The following is a 23585-nucleotide window of genomic DNA, read 5'->3' as shown; positions in this document are numbered from 1 at the left end:
TGATCACAAAGGGGGATGGGCACATGTACATGCCTTTTGTTTTTTTGTTGCAGCCGCCCGCAGTGCAGCCAGAAAAATTAGGCAGGCATGTACACGCACCAGAAAAATTAGTGTAGCGGCCGCTGCTAGCAGCGGCCTTAAAAATTCAGGAATCCGCCTAGAGTCCTGGACCCTGTTGGTGGTGGCGGAGAAGGCAAGCGGCCTGCAGGAAGAGATGCTGTGTGTGGGGACTGACTTAGTCTTCGGTCATGCAGTAGCCCTCCGTGATCCATTCCTCATTAATTTTGATAAAGGTCAGTTACTGAACACTGTCGTGACTTAGGCAACTTCTCTTCTCAGTGACAATGCCTCCAGCTGCACTGAAGGTCCTTTCTGACAGGACGCTTGCGGCAGGGCAAGAGAGAAGTTGTATGGCAAATTGGGACAGCTCTGGCCACAGGTCAAGCCTGTGCAACCAGTAGTCCAAGGGTTCATCGTCGCTGCTCGCAGTGTGTACATCCACACTCAAGGCCAGGTAGTCGGCTACCTGCCGGTCCAGGCGTTGGTGGAGGGTGAATCCGGAAGGACTATGGCGAGGAATTGGACTAAAGAATGTCTGCATGTCCGACATCACCCTGAGATCGCTGGAGCTTCCTGTCCTTGCCTGCGTGGACTTGGGAGGAGGAGGGTTACTGCCAGTGGTACCTTGATTGCGTTGGGCTGTCACATCACCATTAAACGCATTGTAAAGCATCATCGACAGCTTGTTCTGCAAGTGCTGCATCCTTTCGCCTTCTGTTGAGTTGGTAACAGGTCCACCACTTTGTGCCTGTACCAAGGGTCTAGTAGCGTGGCCACCCAGTACAGGTCATTCCCCTTGAGTTTTTTGATACGGGGGTCCCTCAACAGGCTGGACAACATGAAAGAGGCCATCTGCACAAAGCTGGATGCAGACGTACTCTCAATCTCCTCTTGCTCTTCCTCAGTGACGGGACGCAACTCCTCTTCCTCCACCCAGCCACGAACAATACCACGGAAACGTGAAGCAGCAGAAGCCCCCTGTGACGGCTGCCGCGGTTGTTCTTCTTCCGCCGCCTCTTCCTCCTCCACAGAAACACCTTCCTCATCATCATCATCAGAGTCTGATTCCTCTCCTTCCCCACACGGCTCCTCTTCTTCCTCCTCCTCCTCCCCCCTCTGTGCTGCCCCAGGTGTTGTGGAAACATCGGGTTCGGATGTAAATCGCTCCCACGACGCCTGCTGCCATAACTGTTCTTGTTCACGCTCCTCCACAGCTGTATCCACCACTCTATGTACAGCACGCTCCAGGAAGTAGGCGTAGGGGATCTAGTCGCTGATGGTGCCCTCAGCGCGACTCACCAGTTTGGTCACCTCCTCAAAGGGCTCCATGACCCTGCATGCATTTCGCATCAGTGTCCAGTTGTTGGGCCACAACATCCCCATCCTCCCAGATTGTGTCCTTGTACTGTAATGATACAGGTACTGAGTGGCGGCTTTCTCCTGGTCTAGCAGGCGAGAGAACATCAGCAGGGTGGAATTCCAGAGAGTCGGGCTATCGCAAATCAGGCGTCTCACCGGCAAGTTGTTTCTACGCTGAATGTCCGCAAAGCGTGCTATGGCCTTGTAAGAGCGCCTGAAATGCCCACACAACTTCCTGGCCTGCTTCAGGACGTCCTCTAAGCCTGGGTACTTCGACACAAATCTTTGCATGACCAGATTCAGCACATGTGCCATGCAGTGAGCTGGGTTCACTCAACACAACAGGTAGTTAGATGCAGTGAGGTGGGTTCACTCAACACAACAGCTAAGTATATGCAGTGAGGTGGGTTCACTGAACACAACAAGGTAGTTAGATGCAGTGAGCTGGGTTCACTCAACACAAAGCTAGGTATATGCATTGATGAGGTGGGTTAAGTAAACACAACAGGTACTGGGTATATGCAGTACTGGGTAGTACAATGTGCAGCTCCCTGTCAAAAACACAGGTAATCACTGAATGTGCTGGGCTGCTGGCAGTGGCACGCACACTATGAATTAGCATGGTTGTGCATGCAACAAAAGTGTCAGTTTGACACACAGAAAAAAAAAAAGTACAGGATGAGCTCAGAAAAGAGCTGTTGAGGGGTGCTATAAAAGCAATAATAATCAGCCAGGAGCAAGCTAAGCAGCCAAGAACCTAACTAATCTGTCCCTAGGAGAACAAGTCTGCAGCAGCTGTCCCTAGTCTGTCTCTAGCAGGCACACGAGCGAGTGTAATGGCCGGCAAGCCTGCCTTATATAAGGGGGGGTGGGGCTCCAGGGCTTAGTGTAGCCTGAATGGCTACAATGTGCCTGCTGACTGTGATGCAGAGGGTCAAAGTTGACCCTCATAGTGCATTATGGGGCGAATCGAACTTCCGCAAAAGTTCGCCTGGTTCAGGCGAACGCGAACCACCAAAGTTCGCCTGGAACCGTTCGCGGCGAGCCGTTCGGCCCATCTCTAATCACTAGTATACTTACGTTCAGTTTGCACAGTGGGAGACATGGCAGCACTTTCAAACATACCTTATACCTGAATGATTTATCTGCATTGATGAGCAGGGCTCCAGAAACTGGACTATATTACACACCTAGCACTCACTACAGGCTAAGAGGGGGGGGCTAGGTTAGTGAATTTATCTGCATTGGTGGGCAGAGCTCCAGAAACTGGACTACATTACACACCTAGCACTCACTATAGACAAAGGGAGGTGTAAGCTTCAGTGATAATATGTGCACAAATTATGACCTACAATAATAAGTAATGCTACACACAGGCTATTGGGACGTGCATCAGACCATAAGGAAGGCAGAGAGGACAGTGACACCTAGTGGCTGCAGTAGGAGCACCAGAGAAACCCAGGACGGGAAGAGGTTAGCCTTGTCGCTGCTGCTGCCCTTATCTGTAGGTCTGGATGAAAGGACACAACAAGGGAAGCACATAAAGGGGGCTCTGGAGGAGGAATGGAGGAAGTTCAGGCTCCTCCTTCCCGCCGGGTCCCCCCATGATTGCGGGGGCAGCTCCCCATAGTTAAAGTGTACCTTAGTCGACAGTGCATAAGAGGAGAAATGCGCCCTCTACATATCTCTCCAGTGGCCGCTGGAGAGATAGGCAAAGAGCGCACTTCTCTTACATCAGACTGGCACCGATTGGCTGAAGTGACGGGACCTGGTAATGGCGCTGCAGAAGACTGAGGATGGCGGCGTGGGAGCGATCCAAGCTTATGGGGTTGGAGGAAGCCCCAGGTATGTATAAATCTTTTATATTTTTCAGCTCTGGTTTCCTTTAAATAAATAAATAAATAAATAAATAATACATACATGGGTCTTCATTCAGCCCCCTCCATTCCGATCGCTCCTGCGACGCCGTTCCTCCGCCTCCTAGATTGTCTGGAAGATACCCCATAAGATTCGCCCGTTGGGGTCAGTTGGCACAGTCTGCCTGCGCACGCTCCTCCGTCGCTCTCCAGTGGCTGGAAGTGTTCTGCACCTGCACAGTACTACTGCGCATTCGCAGTACGCCCCAACTGGCGAGCCTAATGGGACATTTAGCGGACAATCCAGGAGGCGGAGGATGGCGGCAAGGGAGCGATCAACGTGGAGGGGCTAAGGGAAGCCCCAGGTATGTATAAAACTTTTATACCCTGTAGTCTCAGGTTTACTTTAAGCCAGTGCTGAAATGTTCTACTTGTGTATTTTATCGGTATACAGCTTTCATCTTTTACTAATAGAAGAGTCTGAGCAAGATCGTCTATGCAGCCCAGTTTCAATGTTCTCTTTAACATCTTCTCTAATTTGAAGCAATGACATAAATAATGCATTTCTCATTGACTCATAGTGCTGCCTATGGTGATAAACAGAATGTCAAATTAAGCGACTACACATGTTTAAATAGCCATTAGACAACACACAGTTATTATGATGACAGCTGCAGTTTCTTAATGGCCATTATCTCACATTAATAAGCAAGATTAATAAAGTACACTTCGGCTCGCATTTTGCCTGTATTTCTCTTACTTTGCGCAGATCATTTATATAACAGAAATGAATACAGAGAACAGCACAGTAATCATTCTCTTTTTTTCTTTTCAATCGAGCAGCGTGGGTGAGGTGCTTCCTGGGTAACTTCTGCTGCACCATGACTTGTCAGTAGGAAATGAGTGTGGCATTACCTAGCTGAGGGAAGTTGACTGGTGAATGTAGAGTCGGAGTTGAGGCGCCCGAAGTAAACGCAGCTTGTGTAGTTAGATAATGCTATTTAATGTTAGATGTATAAAATGTATAAATAATAGATGGTCCTACCTTAAAAAGTAGTCCATTCACTTGGTTAGACAATAAACGTTTTTATTAGGCACTTTTTGAAAGACAACGCGTTTTGCGGAAAAAACGCTTCCTCAGGTCGTATGGTGTGCCTTTAAAAAGCAAACAGGGCACATAGGATCAAGCATCAACATTCTACTACACATATGTTTCAATTTGTATACACATACGTTAAATAATAACAACAACAAAAAAACAAAAAACAAAAAAAAAGCAAGCAACATAATAAGTGCAGATATTCTTAACATAGACATCAGTACAACAAGTATAGAGGTAAAATATATTATCACAAATAAAAATGCACAATAAAATACTTATAACAGGGGAGATAAGGGGAAGGGACCGAGAGGAAATAATGACATTCTTTATAGAAAAGACTTTATTTAGACGCATATACCAGTATATATTTGGTAGGAGGGGGACTTTATAGGTTCCAAAGATGTATTATAACTGAATATTGGCTAGGATAATGTGACCATATGGGATAAACATAGTGCCTAAATAGGTGTAGGTAAGGCATTATAGGATAGTGGATGCTACTAACCCTTCGTGGAATAGGTAGATCTAAAAGATTATATTTTTATAGCTGGGTTCGCACGGGGCTGAAATATATGCGGGCTCAGAGGGAAATAAAAAGGAGTTAGCTTACCGATTGAAAGGATCATAGAATCCTGGGCGCCTGTATGGCCGGCGTTCGCCCCTGTTGGAATTAAAATATGCCTGGAAGGAGAGGGGAGTGGTGTAGCGGGCGTCACCGGGCCGCGCGTTGCGCGTGACGTCGCCGCGCGCGGTGTTTGATGTCATCAGAGGCTGTGCGTTCCACCGAGGGAGCCAGGGGTAGAGCACGTCATTGCGCTGCGTGCAGTACTCGATGCGCACGCAGCGCATGAAAAGGACTGGATTAGGAGAGGCTTATGGGCTACGGGGGTGTGTTCAAAATTAAAGGAAGAGGACACTAAAAATAGTCCTCGGGGACATTCATTTTATAGGAGACCTTAACAGGCAGCATGGCCACGATTAAAATGCTATTTATGTAAGAAATTCAATTTTTGATAATCAATAAATAATTATAAATACAAATAAAAAGGTATAAATATATATAAGAAAATTATACAATACTAATAAAACAATAATGACAGCAAAGCTTAAAAAAGTGTTACAGCTCCATATTCAAATCTATTAGAATCACAGTAATATAGCACATGGCAGATGTGAAAATACCTGTGCCCACTCATAGTAAGTCTTCTCCAAACAGGTTGAGGACATATATAGATATCTCCTTGTGGTAAAAAGGTATAGATTATAAATTGTACAGGAGTACATATCTCCTTATAATAACAGTATGACATACCGATATAAAACATACAGATGTCAGGGTACCTAGTATACCTTCTGGCATCTATAATAAATAATGGAAATATACTGGACAAGTGTATAGCATATAAAAGGACCAAGGGGAAACAATTTGATTTGACCCCTGTAACGATCGGTGTAACACAGAGAGGATCTGATTACCGGTGATCTGCAGTATCACCGAGAATGCAGAATATACCCAATTATTGATGATCTGCAGTATCACCGATAATCAGATATATCTTCTAACCTCTGGACACCCGAGAGATGAGAGTGTTTGGTGCAACAGTAATACTTTGAGGAACGCACCCGGAAGATGGGTGCTAGACGTAAGAGCTACTGCTATGGATCAGATTCCTTCCACAGGTCTGATGCTCCCCAAGGGGCGGAGCCAGGCTGAGACAGTGGGAAGGACAGAACGTGAGTGACACCAAGGGTAGTGTCACTAACAGATCTGTGAACTATCTCTTAACAGCAGAGATAGTTCTCGAGGTCGGACAGGCCAGGTAGTAACCACACGGACAGATACAGTACAGAGACAGGAGACAGATGCAGAATCCAGGAACTAGCAGAGTTTGGCAACAAGGTATCAGAAAGACAAAGGTATCAGAGATCAGAGAATCAGAGATCAGGAGAATGGTCAGGAATGCAGAAAGTCATAACAGATAATCAACAATGTCTAAGCTTGAGTGTGAGCTCCAAGATTCTCACACTCCAGGAACTAGACTAGAATAATGTGAATGATACAGATGGTACAGAATTCCTAGACTAAGGTGTGAGTTCCTTGGCCGTCAACACCTAGGAAACTGGTCTAGATAACAATACAGATAATAACAGAATTCCTAGACTAAGGTGTGAGATCCTTGGCCATCAACACCTTTGGAAACTGGTCTAATAACACAGATACAGACAAGGTCTGAGTGCTACCACGTAGTGATCGCAACGGCAGACACCAGATGAATGACCAGCACCCAGTATATATACACTAGCGCTCACTAGCGCCTCCCCTAAGTGCTGGACCAATGGAAGTTACTGAACTTGTCAGCTGACCAGCTTGGTCAGCTGACCCTCTTCTGACTGTCATAAAGGCCCCACCTCTCTGCGCACGCGCGCGTCCTCCTAAACCAGTGTGGACTATCAGTCCCAGCCACACCAGTCATGTGTTGTAATGTTTCTGCTGAGTTGGATGCAGAAACCGCTGCACCGCTGTCAGTGCGTGCGGCGTTTTCTCCGCATTCCGCATTGCTGAGAGGGGCAGGCCTATGCGAGCAACTTGCCGCATTGGACGCGGAATCCGCCGTCCTGTTGTTAGAGCATGCGGCGGTTTCTCCGCGCTCCGACTGCGCGCCAGCTGCCATGTTGAACGCGGAGTCAGCCGCCTCACCTTGAGTATTGGAGGCTTTTCCGCGTTTTCTCACAACCCCATAGAGATTATGGACCATGGCATGAAATATAGATGTTTATAATAGAGGGGTACAGGACTAGGGAGGAACAATTTAATAGGGCCTTAAAAATGGTTATATTGGATAAGACAAAAATAGAATATATACGTAGGTAATTTATAATACAAGATTCTATGGTGCAGGTGTAGGCAGTTTGATAGGTCATGATTTTTTGGATGAGTCATATTTCTCTTCTAATGGTTGTAGTGTAGTATTATTGATGATACACCTGTGTCTGGCTCTAGTGTGAGATTGCTAACGTGTATAGATATAGGGGTAAGAACTGATCTGTAGTGAATGGAGTAGAATGGAGCTAAAAGTTGTGTTCCAGACAGATATTCAGCCCTTCAGGTTGTAGAGTTCCTATTTTAAAGATCCAGAACATCTCCCTACTTTTCAATTTTCCTGTTCTGTTATGAACAGAGTTGGGAATCTGTTCAATTGGACACACCATAGTAAGTTCAGGATTGCAGTTGTGTGTCGTTTTGTAGTGTCTAGACAAACCATGTTTCAGGTAGCCCTTCATAACATTTCTCCGGTGTTGTCCCCATCTCGTTCGAAGTTGCTGGGTAGTGCGGCCTACGTACTGTAGCCCACATGGGCACGTTATAAGGTAAATTATGAAATCACTTGAACAGTCCATGTCCTGGTTAATTGGATAGATGTCGCCTGTTCTTCTGGAGCTAAAACTTGTTGCATGTACAAGTTGCCTATGCTGCAAAAGAATCGATGTTCAAGTGATTTCATAATTTACCTTATAACGTGCCCATGTGGGCTACAGTACGTAGGCCGCACTACCCAGCAACTTCGAACGAGATGGGGACAACACCGGAGAAATATTATGAAGGGCTACCTGAAACATGGTTTGTCTAGACACTACAAAACGACACACAACTGCAATCCTGAACTTACTACGGTGTGTCTAATTGAACAGATCCCCAACTCTGTTCATAACAGAACAGGAAAATTGAAAAGTAGGGAGATGTTCTGGATCTTTAAAATAGGAACTCTACAACCTGAAGGGCTGAATATCTGTCTGGAACACAACTTTTAGCTCCATTCTACTCCATTCACTACAGATCAGTTCTTACCCCTATATCTATACACGTTAGCAATCTCACACTAGAGCCAGACACAGGTGTATCATCAATAATACTACACTACAACCATTAGAAGAGAAATATCACTCATCCAAAAAAATCATGACCTATCAAACTGCCTACACCTGCACCATAGAATCTTGTATTATAAATTACCTACGTATATATTCTATTTTTGTCTTATCCAATATAACCATTTTTAAGACCCTATTAAATTGTTCCTCCCTAGTCCTGTACCCCTCTATTATAAACATCTATATTTCATGCCATGGTCCATAATCTCTATGGGGTCAAATCAAATTGTTTCCCCTTGGTCCTTTTATATGCTATACACTTGTCCAGTATATTTCCATTATTTATTATAGATGCCAGAAGGTATACTAGGTACCCTGACATCTGTATGTTTTATATCGGTATGTCATACTGTTATTATAAGGAGATATGTACTCCTGTACAATTTATAATCTATACCTTTTTACCACAAGGAGATATCTATATATGTATATCCTCAACCTGTTTGGAGAAGACTTACTATGAGTGGGCACAGGTATTTTCACATCTGCCATGTGCTATATTACTGTGATTCTAATAGATTTGAATATGGAGCTGTAACACTTTTTTAAGCTTTGCCGTCATTATTGTTTTATTAGTATTGTATTATTTTTTTATATATATTTATACCTTTTTATTTGTATTTATAATTATTTATTGATTATCAAAAATTGAATTTCTTACATAAATAGCATTTTAATCGTGGCCATGCTGCCTGTTAAGGTCTCCTATAAAATGGATGTCCCCGAGGACTATTTTTAGTGTCCTCATCCTTTACCTACTTTTCAGCCTTACCTACACCTATTTAGGCACTATGTTTATCCCATATGGTCACATTATCCTAGCCAATATTCAGTTATAATACATCTTTGGAACCTATAAAGTCCCCCTCCTACCAAATATATACTGGTATATGCGTCTAAATAAAGTATTTTCTATAAAGAATGTCATTATTTCCTCTCGGTCCCTTCCCCTTATCTCCCCTGTTATAAGTATTTTATTGTGCATTTTTATTTTTGATAATATATTTTACCTCTATACTTGTTGTACTGATGTTTATGTTAAGAATATTTGCACTTATTATGTTGCTTGCTTTTTTTTTTTTTGTTATTATTTAACGTATGTGTATACAAATTGAAACATATGTGTAGTAGAATGTTGATGCTTGATCCTATGTGCCCTGTTTGCTTTTTAAAGGCACACCATACGACCTGAGGAAGCGTTTTTTCCGCGAAATGCGTTGTCTCTCAAAAAGTGCCTAATAAAAACGTTTATTGTCTAACCAAGTGAATGGACTACTTTTTAAGGTAGGACCATCTATTAATTATACATTTTATACATCTAACATTAAATAGCATTATCTAACTACACAAGCTACGTTTACTTCGGGTGCCTCCACTCCGACTCTACTGACGAATTACCCCTATTCGGGGTCACCACTCCTAGCAAGTGGAACTTTTTAAAGAGCTGCGACCACTGGTAAACAAGGCCGAGCGAGGACGGTACTTCCTCGCATGTCCATTGAATGGTTGCTCGGCTTGCAACCTAATTTTGTGAGTATAATCACCTAAGAATTATATTTATTTAATTCCAACTCTAATCCGCAATACTAGACCAGATTGGGCTCCTGGTTCTCTTCCCGTCCTTTTTTGTATCTACCCTACCCTGATTGACTGGTGAATGATTTTTCCCAAGATGTCACCTTGAGGACATGTTATGAGGAGAGAGACAAAACTAGAAATTGCTTGGACCAAAACCAAAATTTTGATTCCCCCTCCCCCCCCCAAAAAAAAAGTATTAAAGAAAATTCTCTGCACCACTTAGTACTGCATTATCCATTAGGAAATCTAGGCTAGCACCTGGAGAGTGTAAAGCCTCATACACACACCTGACTTAACTTGGCTGAGCCAGCCGATAATCACTGCCTCAGCTGTCATTCTGTTGTGTGTATGGCCCAATTCAGCTTTTTAGACAATGGCCTCAATTCACTAAGCTTATCTCCTGTCTTTAATAACGTATCTAGAGTTATCACCATGGTGATGAGGCATGTAGTATTCAGGAAACATTTTACGTCAGGCAAACCTAAAGTTAACTCTTCTGTCTTTAAGTTAACTCTTCAATCCTTAAAATAACTCCAGAAGTTAAAGACAGGCTGTTAATTAACTGCGTGTGAAAATAACTACAGAGGAGGTAAATTAACTACAAAGGAGGTAATTTAACTACATAGGAGGTAACTTAAGGAATGAAGAGATAAGATACTGTAACTCTCTCAATGTGTGGAGGTAAGTTTTCTCTTGCCTTATTTTCTCCAGCGTGATCTTAGTGAATTGAGGCCAATGGCCTCAATTCACTAAGCGTATCTCCTGTTTTTAATAACGTTTCTAGAGCTATCACCATCGTGACGAGGCATGTTTCCTCGTCACGATGGTGATAGCTCCAAAATGTTTCCTGAATACTACATGCCTTATCACCATGGTGATATCAACATGGTGATAACTCTAGAAATGTTATTAAAGACAGGAGATAAGCTTAGTGAATTGAGGCCAATATCTCAATCCTTTACTTGCCTTATGGTGACGCATTATCATTCATTCACCAAGCTACAGCAATTCTTATTTTTAAGGCCCGGCTTACATCAGCCTTACAAAACTGTCTGCTCACAGATCAGAAGGGAACAGATTGGAACGTAACTAATGTTAACCTACGGATTGGTTCACATTCATCCTTTCGAACAGATCAGTTCAGCACGATCCGCTGAACAGACCGCAAGTTTCCTCCTTCTGAAGCACTCACTGCATTGATCCACTTTGGGGATGGGGGTTGGGGGAAGATGTGGGGAAACAGAACGGAAGCAGCTGAATGGCATCAGAGTGAAAATGGATCTGATCGACCGGTAATCAGATTCATTTTCATGGATCAGTTTGCCACTAAATTGCCAGTGTGAACCCGGGTCTAATTGTCTTTAATCATGTTATCAGGTTATAATCATCAATAAACTAAATTTGATATATGCAACAGGTTCTCTTTTTGTGCTTAATACTATGTAGGAGTAACACTTTTTCTTCTTAAAATCGGTATATAGTTGGTAGGAGGTCGATTGATCTGTTTACTCCTGATTATTTATACACAAAAAGTCCAATGTAAAGCTTTTTTTTGGAACAGTATCACCCTTTTATTTCTTCAAATCACAAGTCTTCCTGGTTGCGGATACTGCAGTCTTGCGGTCTTTATATTGGACTTTTTTGTGTATGTATGAACTGTGGTTTGGGGTGGAACCTTGCTACCAGTGGTGTAGCAATAGGGGGTGCAGAGGTTGCAACTCCATCGGGGCAACCACAGTAATAGCTCTTTATTGGTCTTGTGCTGGTAATTATTACTGCTATAGATGCTTTGAATAGTAGTGATCATTAACACGCTGTTCCCCCATCCCCTTCTTGCACCTCTAACACTGTGGTTGTCCTTGGCAGGTTTTGGTTAGGGATGGTCGGAAATGTCAATTTCCGATTCCGCGGTAAATCCGCATTCCGCCATTGCCAAATACCGATTCCGCTTTCCGCTACCAATTTCCGCATTCCAATGCGGAAATTCCGCCCGACTTTAACATCGATTTTCTCAAAAACTATAAGGTATTTTTGAAAACTTTTTTTCATCATCTTGTTCAGGAGATTCTGCTTAATAAACCCTGAAAATTTGGTGTTTCTAGGACTAACGGGGGCTTTGCTATTAACCGCTAAAGTCGGCGGATTTTTACTGTAATGTAAATGCAGAAAATAGGCAGATGCAGATTTTCTGCATTTTACATTACAGTAAAAATCTGCCGACTTTAGCGGTTAATAGCAAAGCCCCCGTAAGTCCTAGAAACACCAAATTTTCAGTGTTTATTAAGCAGAATCTCCTGAACAAGATGATGAAAAAAAGTTTTCAAAAAGACCTTATAGTTTTTGAGAAAATCGATGTTAAAGTCGGGTGGAATTTCCACGATTTCCGGCGGAAATTTCCGCGATTTCCCGCTGAAATCCGCCTAACGCACTTGCATTACCGATTTCCGCATTCCGATGCGGAAATGCAATTTCCTATCGGAATTTCGGAAATTGCATTTCCGTGGAATCCGAATGAGCATCCCTAGTTTTGGTGGGCCGTATAAATTGTTATGTATAGAATGCTTGGGAGGACCCCATGTAAAACGTGCACTGGGGCCCAGAGCTCCTTAGCTATGCCACTGCTCACTACTGAAATTTTAATTCAGCTATTTTACTCCTGATTATTGTTTGTCCAAAAGGGCTAATTGATATTCATCAATATTTGAGTTGCTCAGGTTTGTGTGTTTTTTTTATATCTGAATATTTACTTATAAACTTGTCTTGAAAGCCATGAGGGAGATGAGTTACAGAACTTGCCTTATGAACTATCTCACCTCATTTGTTTCACCTGAACTATAAGGAAAGAGAATCCATGAGATAAACATATTAGGAGAAACATATCAGGAAATGAGATGGAGGTAAATCATGAGGTAAGACAGAGAGGGGGTGAGTCACACAAGTATGGAAACAGTTCTGTGTGCAGGGATCACACTGCAGTTTTACTGATACTGATGCAATTTATGTAGTGTGCGTTGTGCAAGTTGCGTAATACTCGGTATACTAGCAATGTGTGCGTTAACACGAGTCACACTATTTGCGTAGTGTGCTGTTGTAAGTACCCGTACAATTGCCATGCGTGGCCTGCTTACAGCAGTTTTAATGCATATTTAGGGACCAGCCCCGTAACATGAGGTAATGCATGAGACAGGGCCGGATTTACCATAAGGCACAGTAGACATGTGCCTACAGGCGCCTGATGATGGAAAGGCGTCTCACTCCCCTCCCTTAGTACCTCCCTCTCTCTTTCCCTATGCAGAGTCCTAGCTGAGTGTAAATGAGAGGTAACTCACCCTGCTCTCGGCATTCTCCCTTCAGCCGAGGGCACCTTTAGCTACCTAATACTTAGGGGCACCTGTTGCTACCTATTACTAAGGGGCACATGTAGCTGCCTACACTGGGCAGGGGAAGTAAGGGAGAAGTGACAGCTGGTTCAGCCACCACACTTGTGTTGCGGTTTGGCGGGGGTTTGTAGATTCATGGAGGGTAAAGTCTAGGGTGCCAGGAAATCTGTGCCTATAGGCTCCTGTAATGTAAATCTGAACCTGGCATGAGATAAACAAGTAGGAATAAGATACATAAGATCCTTTAGATTGTAAGCTCGCAAGGGCAGAGCTCTCTCACCCTTTTGTGTCTTGGAATTTGTTATATATTGTATTAATCGTGTTACTTTTGTCACTGTAATTACCAATTCTGTATTTTGTATATTGGTGTATACCATGGTCTGTATTATTATGCACCTCATGTTTATTACTTTGTACAATGCCACGGAATATGTTGGTGCTTAATAAATCAATAATGAGATAAGACAGATATGGTGGTATATCATGAGTTAAAGTGAAAGCCAAAGCTCGAGTCAAAAAGAGAATACTTGCCTAAGAAGAGAGAAGCCTATAGAAGCTTCCGGGGTTAACCTCGCTCCTACTACTGCTCGCAGGGACCCTCTTTAACGCCCTCTGGCACAAGCAGACCCTTGCCTGCATGGTAGCACTTACTGTGCAGGTGTGGACATACTTGCGCAAGCACAGTAACACTTAATAAGAAGGCGTGGCCATACTTGCTCAAGCACAGTAACACTTAATGAGCAGGCATGGCCATACTTGCGCAAGCACAGTAACACTTAATGAGCAGGAGTAGTCATACTTGCACAAGCACAGTAACACTTAATGAGCAGGAGTGGCCATACTTGCACAAGCACAATAACACTTAATGAGCAGGCATGGCCATACTCGTGCAGGCACAGTAACACTTAATGAGCAGGCGTGGCCATACTTGCGCAAGCACAGTAACACTTAATGAGAAGGCATGGCCATACTTGCGCAAGCACAATAACACTTAATGAGCAGGCATGGCCATACTCGTGCAGGCACAGTAACACTTAATGAGCAGGCGTGGCCATACTTGGGCAGGCACAGTAACACATAATGAGAAGGCGTGGCCATACTTGCGCAAGCACAGTAACACTTAAAGAGCAGGCGTGGCCATACATGTACAGGCACAGTAACACTTAATGAGTAGGCGTGGCCATACTCGTGTAGGCACAGTAACACTTAATGAGCAGGCATGGCCATACTTGCGCAGGCACAGTAACACATAATGAGCAGGCTTGGCCATACTTGCACAGGCACAGTACTAGGGATGATCGGAAAGAGCAAATTCCGTTCCACCGGAACTTGCGGATTCCGCCAGCGCTAAATTCCGTCGCTATGACATTTCCTCCGGAATTTTGTGAAATTCCGCGGAATTCCGCATTCCTGTAATCGCAAATAAAACCTTGTTTATGCTAACTGGTAGCCCATAGCACCTGTTGGCTGTTCCCCTGGTCATATTCCCCTCTTCCTTCCCTCCTCCTTCCTCCTCCTCCGGAGGAGGATCTTGTCTTCCAGGGAATTGTAGGATGCCAAAAGCCAGCTCACATACATTGGCCAGGAATCAAACCCAGGTCTAGTGCTTGGAAGGCAGCTCTCTTTACCGCTATACCACCACGAACACTACATGCTGAAGCCAGCCTAGCATGTACCATTGTGATATATCCAAGAGAAAAATGAGCTTGCTTAGGGATTTGTAGGATGTCAAAAGCTAACTCACATACATTGGCCAGAAATCGAACCCAGGCCTACCACTTGGAAGGCAGCTATGCACACCATTATACCACCAACGCTACACACTACAATGCTACATGCTGAAGCCAGCCTAGCATGTGCCATTGTTATATACCCAAGAGAAAAATGTGCTTACTTAGGGAATTGTAGGATGTCAAAAGCCAGCTAACATACATTGGCCAGGAATCGAACCCAGGCCTATCGCTTGGAAGGCAGCTATCCACACCATTATACCACCAACACTACATGCTGACTTACTTCCTCCCTCCTTGTAAGTCTGGCGAGAAGAAAATCTTATTTTTAGGCAGAAATCCATTTGGTGGCAAAAAAATGTGCATTCCGCAGAATTCCACAGTTATCCGCGGAAATTCCGCCATAGCGCTATATCAATTCCGTTCCGTCGCAAACGGAACCGGAATCACCAAATTTAAGCTGGAATCGCAGAAATCTTAATTCCGCGGAATCTAGCGACCATCCCTACACAGTACGGTCGCACTCGTGCCTGAAAAAGAGTGCGGCCCCAATGTTCCTACCTACAAGCCATTGGCCGGAATCTCTGTGGGGACCGGAGGATGCTGTGGACAGTGGTGTAACAATAGTGGGTGCAAAGGTTGTGACCGCAATGGGTCCCTTTAGCCAGAGAGGCCCCAAGGGGCCCTCCCTCAATCACAGTATTAGCTCTCTATTGGTCCTGTGCTGATAATAATCATTTCTATAGATGCTTAATTAGTGGTAATTAGTGGTAGTAAAAGTAATAGTGGTAATCCTTAAACTGTTCCCCATACCCTTCTTGTACCTCTGACACAGTTGTCCTCGGCAGGTTTGAGTACGCTGTATCAATAATAATAAGATAAAAAATGTCAGTTAAATATATCATATAGGAGACACGCACACAGTGATAATTGAGAAATGAAATTAAGTTTATTGGATTTACAGGAAGTGTGCAATAATTGTTTAAATTAAATTAGGCAGGTCCATAAATGTGGGCACTGCTGACATTTTATTGATTCCAAAACCTTTAGAACTAATTATTGGAACTCAAATTGGCTTGGTAAGCTCAGTGACCCCTGACTTTCATACACAGCTGAATCCAATTATGAGAAAGAGTATTTAAGGGGGTCAATTGTAAGTTTCCCTTCTCTTTTAATTTTCCTCTGAAGAGTAGCAACATGGGTTTCTCAAAACAACTCTCAAATTACCTGAAGACAAAGATTGTTCACCATCACGGTTTAGGGGAAGGATACAGAAAGCTGTCTCAGAGATTTCAGCTGTCTGTTTCCACAGTTAGGAACATTTCAAGTTCAAGTTAAGGCTCGAAGTGGCAAACCAAGAAAAATCTCGGATAAACTGAAGCAACAAATGGTGAGAAAAGTCAGAGTCAACACACAGACCAGCACCAAAGACCTACAACATTATCTTGCTGCAGATGGAGTCACTGTGCATCGTTCAACCATTCGGCGCACATTACACAAGGAGAAGCTGTATGTTAAGGTGGCCACACACAATACAATCAACTTATCCGATTTTATGGCAATTCGAGAAAAAAGATCAGATCTCCAGAAAGCTTTTTTTTTCATTCGCCTGAAAAATCCGATCGAACTTCCCATTTTCTTCGATTTTTATCGATCCGGAATGCCAGATATTTTTCTTCAATCTTTCTGAACATTGTATGGTGTGTGTTAGATTGTCAATTTATTAATACACACACCCTAGCAATTTTGTCAGAGTTTCCAATTATTTTTATCATAATTGGGGAAAAATTGAACATACATGTGTGGTACATTGGTCATATTTTTGAAATGTTCCGACCAGTCAGAAAAATTTATTGCAATTCTTAAATTGAACCCGCCCGCGGGTAGGGAGCGCGTCGCTAGCGGAGTTCGAGTGCCCGACGACCGACGCAATAGAGCGGCAATACATTACCTGCTCCGCCGGCGCGACTACCCCCGGTCACCGTTGCTCCATGTCCGCGCTGGTCTCCGGCATGCTTCAGTTCCTCCTGCCCGGCAGGAAGTTTAAACAGTAGAGGGCGCTCTACTGTTTAAACTTCCTGCCGGGCAGGAAGAAGCAAAGCATGCCGGACCTGGAGACCAGAGCGCAGACAGAGCAGCGGTGACCGGGAGGACTCGCGCCGGCGGAACAGGAAATGTATGCGGGCATGCGGGCGGGGGGGGCTGAAATCGGTTCACAATCTGTTTGCAGTAAAGGTAGCCATACGATCCCTCTCTGATCAGATTCGATCAGAGAGGGATCTATCTGTTGGTCGAATCTGATGGCAAATCGACCAGTGTATGGCCACCTTAAGGCTTGAATGTGTGGAATGTGCAGGGCTGCTTGTGATTGGATAGAAGCGATACACACCCTCTGCAGGCTCTGTATGACTCACACACTCTGTTTATGTGAGCCTATCACACGCTGGTTAGTTTGTTTGTAAACACTGCCTAAAACTGTTAATTACAAGCCAGGATTGCAGCAGAGAGTGGCAGAAACAGCACAGAGGGGCCCAGGAGAACATAATGAATAGAATGGTATGCTTTTTGCTGTAAAAAATTTAGAGTACAGATTCTCTTTAAGAGTGCTGCAGAGGAAGCCTTTTCTCTGCCCAAAGCACAAACAGAGGTATGCTAAAGCACATTTGGACAAGCCAGCTTTATTTTTAAATAAGGAGCTGTGGACTGATGAAACTAAAATTGAGTTATTTGGGCACAACAAGGGGCGTTATGCATGGAGAAAAAACCAACACAGCATTCCAAGAAAAACACCTGCTACCTACAGCAAAATATGGTGGTTACATCATGCTGTGAGGCTGTGTGGCCAGTGCAGGGACCGGGAAGTTGAGGGTCGCATGGATTCTACTTAGTATCAGCAGATTCAGTGACAAAGCTGAAGCTGTGCTGGGGCTAGATGTTTCAACAAGGCAACGACCCTAAACGCTGCTCAAAATCCACTAAGGCATTCATGAGGAACAAGTACAACGTTCTGGAATGGCCATCTCAGTCCCCAGACCTGAATATAATTGAAAATCTGTGGTGTGGGTTAAAGAGAGCTGTCCATGCTCAGAAGCCATCAAACCTGAGTGAACTAGAGATGTTTTGTAAAGAGGAATGGTGCAAAATACCTTCAACCAGAATTCAGTCTCTCATTAGAAACTACAGGAAGCGTTTAGAGGCTGTAATTTCTGCAAAAGGAGGATCTACTAAATATTGATTTCATTTCTTTTTTGTGCTGCCCAAATGTATGCACCTGCCTAATTTTGTTTAAACAATTATTGCACACTTTCTGTAAATCCAATAAACTTCATTTCACTTCTCAAATATCACTGTGTGTCTCTTATATGATATATTTAACTGACATGTTTTTTCGTTACAACCAACAATTTATACAGGATAATCATGACGATTAAGGAGGTTGCCCAAACTTTCGCGTCTCACTATAATTATGCACTTTCGTACCTGACGGTCGGCTTGGGTAATTGTAAGACCAATAAGGGCCAATAATGCATGAGATAAAAATAGATAATTCCTGAATTGTGTTTTGTGTGAGTCAGTAACAATGTTACCAGCTTTGACCATACACATATTTCATGTATCCTGCAGTCCTCTGACAATACAATTCCTCTGATAGCTGCTTTATCTGTGAATGCGGCACAGTGACAGCACTTTGCATGTTCTAGTTCTGATAGATGACAGGTTCATCATGTTCATCTATATACTGCTGATGTACATTCCTCTCTGCTGTCAGGATTACACATCCACTGAATCCTTTATATCTCCAGTGCCGATTACAGAATAACTCCTAGGGGCCAGTATATGGAGGGTGCATGTCCTGCCAGCAACACTCACCCGCACATATAGGAGTCGTTTGCATATTTTGCAGTAGCTAGACACCAGCATTTAAAATTAAAATGTTTGGGTTAAAGGTCAACTGAAGTGAGAGGGATATGGAGGCTGCCATATTTATTTCCTTTTAAACAATTCCAGTTGCCTGGTTGTCCTGCTGGTCCTCTGCCTCTGATAGGTTTAGCCATAGACCCTGAACTAGCATATGCAGATCAGATGTTTATGACATTATTGTATAAGATTAGGTGCATGCTTGTTTTTGGTGTGATTCAGACACTACTGCAGACAAATAGACCAGCAGGCAGTGCCGGAGTTACAACACAGCCTATAGCTACATAAGCTCAGGTGCCCTAAATCCCGCCCCTTATTGCAGGCCACACCCCCTGAACCTTTGATTATTAAAATGTTTCTTCCCCACCAGACCCAAAATAGTCATTATCTCCTATAGACAGTCAGATGTGCCCCAATTAGCCCCTATAGATAGTTAGATGTGCCCCCATCAGCCCCTACTGATAGTCAGCTGTGCTCCCATCAGCCCCTATAGATAGCCAGATGTGCCCCCATCGGCCCCTATAGTCAGATGTGTCTCCCATCAGCCACTATAGATAGCCAGATGTGCCCCCATCAGCCCCTATAGTCAGATGTAGCCCCAATCAGCCCCTATAGATAGTCAGATGTGCCCCCATCAGCTCCTATAGTCAGATGTGGCCCCAATCAGCCTCTATATGTAGTTAGATGTGTCCCCCACAAGCCCCTATAGTCAGATGTGTCCCCCACAAGCCCCTATAGATAGTCAGATGTGTTCCCCACCAACCCCTATAGATAGTCAGATGTGTCACCCACCAGCCCCTATAGATAGCCAGATGTGCACCCAATCAGCCCCTATAGTCTGATGTGGCCCCACCAGCCCCTATAGATAGCCAGATGTGCCCAATCAGCCCCTATAGATAGCCAGATGTGGCCCCAATCAGCCCCTATAGATAGCCAGATGTGGCCCCAATCAGCCCCTATAGATAGCCAGATGTGCCCCCATCAGCCCCTATTGATAGTCAGATGTGCCCCCAATCATCCCTTATAGATAGTCAGATGTGTCCCCCACCAGACCCTATAGATAGTTAGATGTGCCCCCCAATCAGCCCCTATAGTCAGATGTGCAACCCAATCAGACACTATATGGCCAGTATAATAAGTTTCCTCCCTCCAGAGTGCGAGCGGAGCAAAGACTCACCCGGGCCGACATGCCAGCGATGACCGCTTCTCTACCCGATGCACGCCCAGCATCATCTCCTAGGTTAGGTAACACCGGTGTCTCCATACTATGACGTGCCTGCACGTACTGGCGGCAGTGCATCATAGTAAGGAGACGCCGCTGTTACTTAGGAGATGACACTGGGCGCGTTGCAGGTCATCGCTGGCACATCGGCGCTGGTGACGAGTCGTAGCTCTGCTTGTACTCTGCATGGAGGGAGGGAAGTAGGCACTTTGACGGCTAGCAAGCCAGCTTTCAAGGACGAGCCCGTCTATAGACACAAGCCTATCTTGCCTATGGTTAAATCCGGCCCTGCCAGCAGTGCTGCCAGGCAACTGGTATTGTTTAAAAGGAAATAAACGCCCACTGGGGGCGTTTCTAACGTCCCTTTTCCAGCTTTCATTGGGCAGCTCTGCCTCTCCCCTGCACTCTGCTCTGTAATGAGACACACGGAGCAGAGCTTGCAGCTTTGTGACCCCAGGGATCACTGAAAACTAACAAAAATGAAGTACTACTTGATATCTGGTCACAGAACCGTCAGACAGCGGCGGTAATTGAGGCTGCCTGATCAAGCTAGCTGGATGCTACCTGAGGGAACATGCTACCTGGATCAAGTAGCATGTTTTTTTGTTGTTGTTTTTTTTTTACAAAAATGCCCTCCTGGAGTTCCGTTTAAGAAACACAATACAACATAGCTGGCACTGGTGTGTCACTTTTGTAAAAGCTGGCAGTCTATGGGTTAACAGCGAAAGAGATCAACATCTTTTGACAGCAGCTTTAGATGGTATGTGTGGAATAATCATGGTGAAGGTAGTTTAGCTATATCTAAAAATTATTACGTTTAGGAAAACCTTAATTCTATGTACATTACTCACTGCTCACTCAGCAAATGTTATTGTTCAGAAATGTATTACAAAGAAAAACAAAGTGACATAGTGCGTTTTGTTTCTGTGAGTTTTTATTTCTGTTTAGCACAGAGGTTGTAGTCTCGTAGTGCAGTATACAACTATGTACACACATACAGTGGACATTGGAATGGGTGGTTAGCTTGCCAGCAAGAGATACACAGTAGAGAAAAACACTATTTACACATCCTGCTTATTCTTGGGGAGATGACTGGTGCACTCAGTTCAAAACCCCGTTCCTGATTTAGGTAGCTCAACTAACAAAACATTAACACATAAAAGTATAATCTTATCTAGTCGTTCTGCACAGCTTTTGCCTTAAATTAAAAAAAACAAAAAAAAAAAATCATAAAATAAGATTAAATACAAAGAAATACCAAGTTGTGTTGCCTATAACGAAGAAGAAGTGAAGCATGAGGGTTCTTGACGCCATGGAGAAGTTACTCTACTACTCTACTATGTTTTGGGGATATCTTTGGTTCTAGAATTGAGATGTTTGACTTTTTATGGCAGATACTAATATATGAGTATGCCAGTCTTATATACAAGTATATCAATGCGGAATAAATGTCATGATTTACAAGCTGTGAGCTCTAGAAAGTATTGCTGGCACTCCACGGGAGAAACCAACATAATCGATTAACTTTTTTGTTACAGAACTCCTAACACAACCTAGAAGTAAAACTGAAGCGTGGAGAAAATAGATACTTACCTATGGAGAAGGAAGGTTTTGGATCCTGTGGAGCCTTCCCAGTCCTCTCTCCACTGCCTCGTTCCAGTGCTGTCAACCTGTTGCATGTATTTGACCAACTGGTCAAATGCCCCTTCAGGGACCCTCAGAAGGCTTTCTGGAGTACTTGCGTCCCCAAGTGCTCCCAAAAACATGCAGCTCTGTACTGCTCATGCACAAGCTTGCCCGAGCATGCGCAGTATGGAGCCGCCCATCTTCAGGAGCACTTGGGGACACAAGTGCTTGTGAAGCCTTCCATGGGCTACTGGAGGCAGTAAGTTCGAACTGTGGACAGCCGGGCAACCAGGCCACAGAGAGAGGATTGGGTAGGCTATATAGGATTCAGAGCCTTCCATCTCGATAGGTAAGTATCTTTTTTTTTCTTGTTTCAGATTTACTTTAACATTGACCGTGTGGCAATCAACTTGGGATAACTTTTTCCATTAGATCTCCCAGCACTCACAAAGAGTAGCACCGAGGCCTAGGATTACAAGTGTGATTCAAGTCAATCTCGATGACATCTTGAGCATGTTAATTCACCCACTGATTCACATATTTGTAAGCTTAGCTCTGAGTATTTGGTTACTGGTTGTCAATAGTTGCAGGACTTCAACAAAATATAACTTTTAAAGGGAAAACTGTGAAAACAGATGTGTGTTTGATTGTATTCACACAGCAGCTAGATTTACAGGTCTTATCTTCATTTCGATGAAATCAAGGGAGAACTCATGACCCTTCCAAGGCTCCCAGTTGACTCCCTGGAAAACAAAAACATTGAAATATGAACACTGTCCCAATAGGAGCACAAACAGATTTAATGTATGACTGAAGCAAATGAAAGCAAAATCTATAGTTAGATAGCAGTAACTGGAAGCCTGTGGATGGTCCAGAAACTTCTAGGACCGCGTAGAGTCCACCGTTCCAATGCAGGTTTCCTCTTAATCTTCTAGCCTCACTCCCAGTCATGGACACATGCATCCTGACTGGACTTTTAGCTAATGAGGGACCCATGCTGTAACAGTGGGCTGCAGGAGTATCTGGTAAGCCTCTGGACAAGCGCCGGCGCTATACATCCATCCGCCAACAGATTGGCTGCCACTAGTGTGTAATAAGCTGGAATGTCCTGACGGCGGGTCATGTGACGCCCTGTTGCCATGGAGACGTGACGCTGGAATCGACGAGCACATGAGTTTTAACCCCATGTTAAAGCCCCCTCGCAACTCTGCAGGGAGGGAGAAGGAGGAGGAGAACTGCAAGAATGCGGTACGCAGCATGCGCCCCGGGCTGTGCAAAGTTCACCCAACCCTGCTCTCAGTTGCCTGGCTGTTTTACTTAAAGCCATAAACCCTGAACAAGCATGCAGCTCTGGCTTAAAGTGGAACTTCAGTGAAAATAAACTGATAAGGTAAACAACTGTATTCCCCTACTCCTAAAAATGACCTTTCTGTAGAGACCCCATAGCTATATGTTATGTTTAGACATTTAAAAAGAAGTTTATTGTTTTGTCTCAGCTCAATGAAACAGTCTGTCCTATTTCTCAGTGTGCTAAAACATATGAACTATTGACATGTTTTATCTATCCCCTGCTCTCAGAAGCCACGTTCTCTGCCAGGAAAGTATTTTATGACTGTAATTCCTTATTAGTAAGGGGTGCTATAATCAGTTGCATAGCTGAAAATTAACTCTTTCAGGCAGATAAAGAAGAAAATCGACACAGCATATTTATGTGTGTGCTTGGCACTATGCATACACATGTCTAGTGCATCACGTCACATGTCACTTAAGCATCCCTTTAACTCTGACTGGATTAACTGCATGCTTGTTTCAGGTGTATAAATG

The 23585-nt window shown here is 43.9% G+C and overlaps 1 protein-coding gene across 2 annotated transcripts in view; it reads right to left on the bottom strand.

Moving 5' to 3' along the window:
* Positions 1-21051: 21051 nt before the first annotated feature.
* The window catches only part of LOC137520976 (tenascin-N-like), a 132896-nt gene continuing 130362 nt past the window's right edge, over positions 21052-23585 (bottom strand). For both annotated transcript variants that reach the window (XM_068239620.1, XM_068239619.1), the window contains exon 15: positions 21052-22504. In XM_068239620.1, coding sequence (XP_068095721.1) covers positions 22415-22504 — 90 coding nt within the window. In that variant the 3' untranslated portion in view covers positions 21052-22414. The remainder of the gene's footprint in view (positions 22505-23585) is intronic.

The sequence above is a fragment of the Hyperolius riggenbachi genome, chromosome 6 (assembly GCF_040937935.1).
Source record: "Hyperolius riggenbachi isolate aHypRig1 chromosome 6, aHypRig1.pri, whole genome shotgun sequence".
NCBI lineage: Eukaryota > Metazoa > Chordata > Amphibia > Anura > Hyperoliidae > Hyperolius > Hyperolius riggenbachi.
Note: the sequence above shows the minus strand (reverse complement) of the source record. Positions and strands in the feature narration are given on the sequence as shown.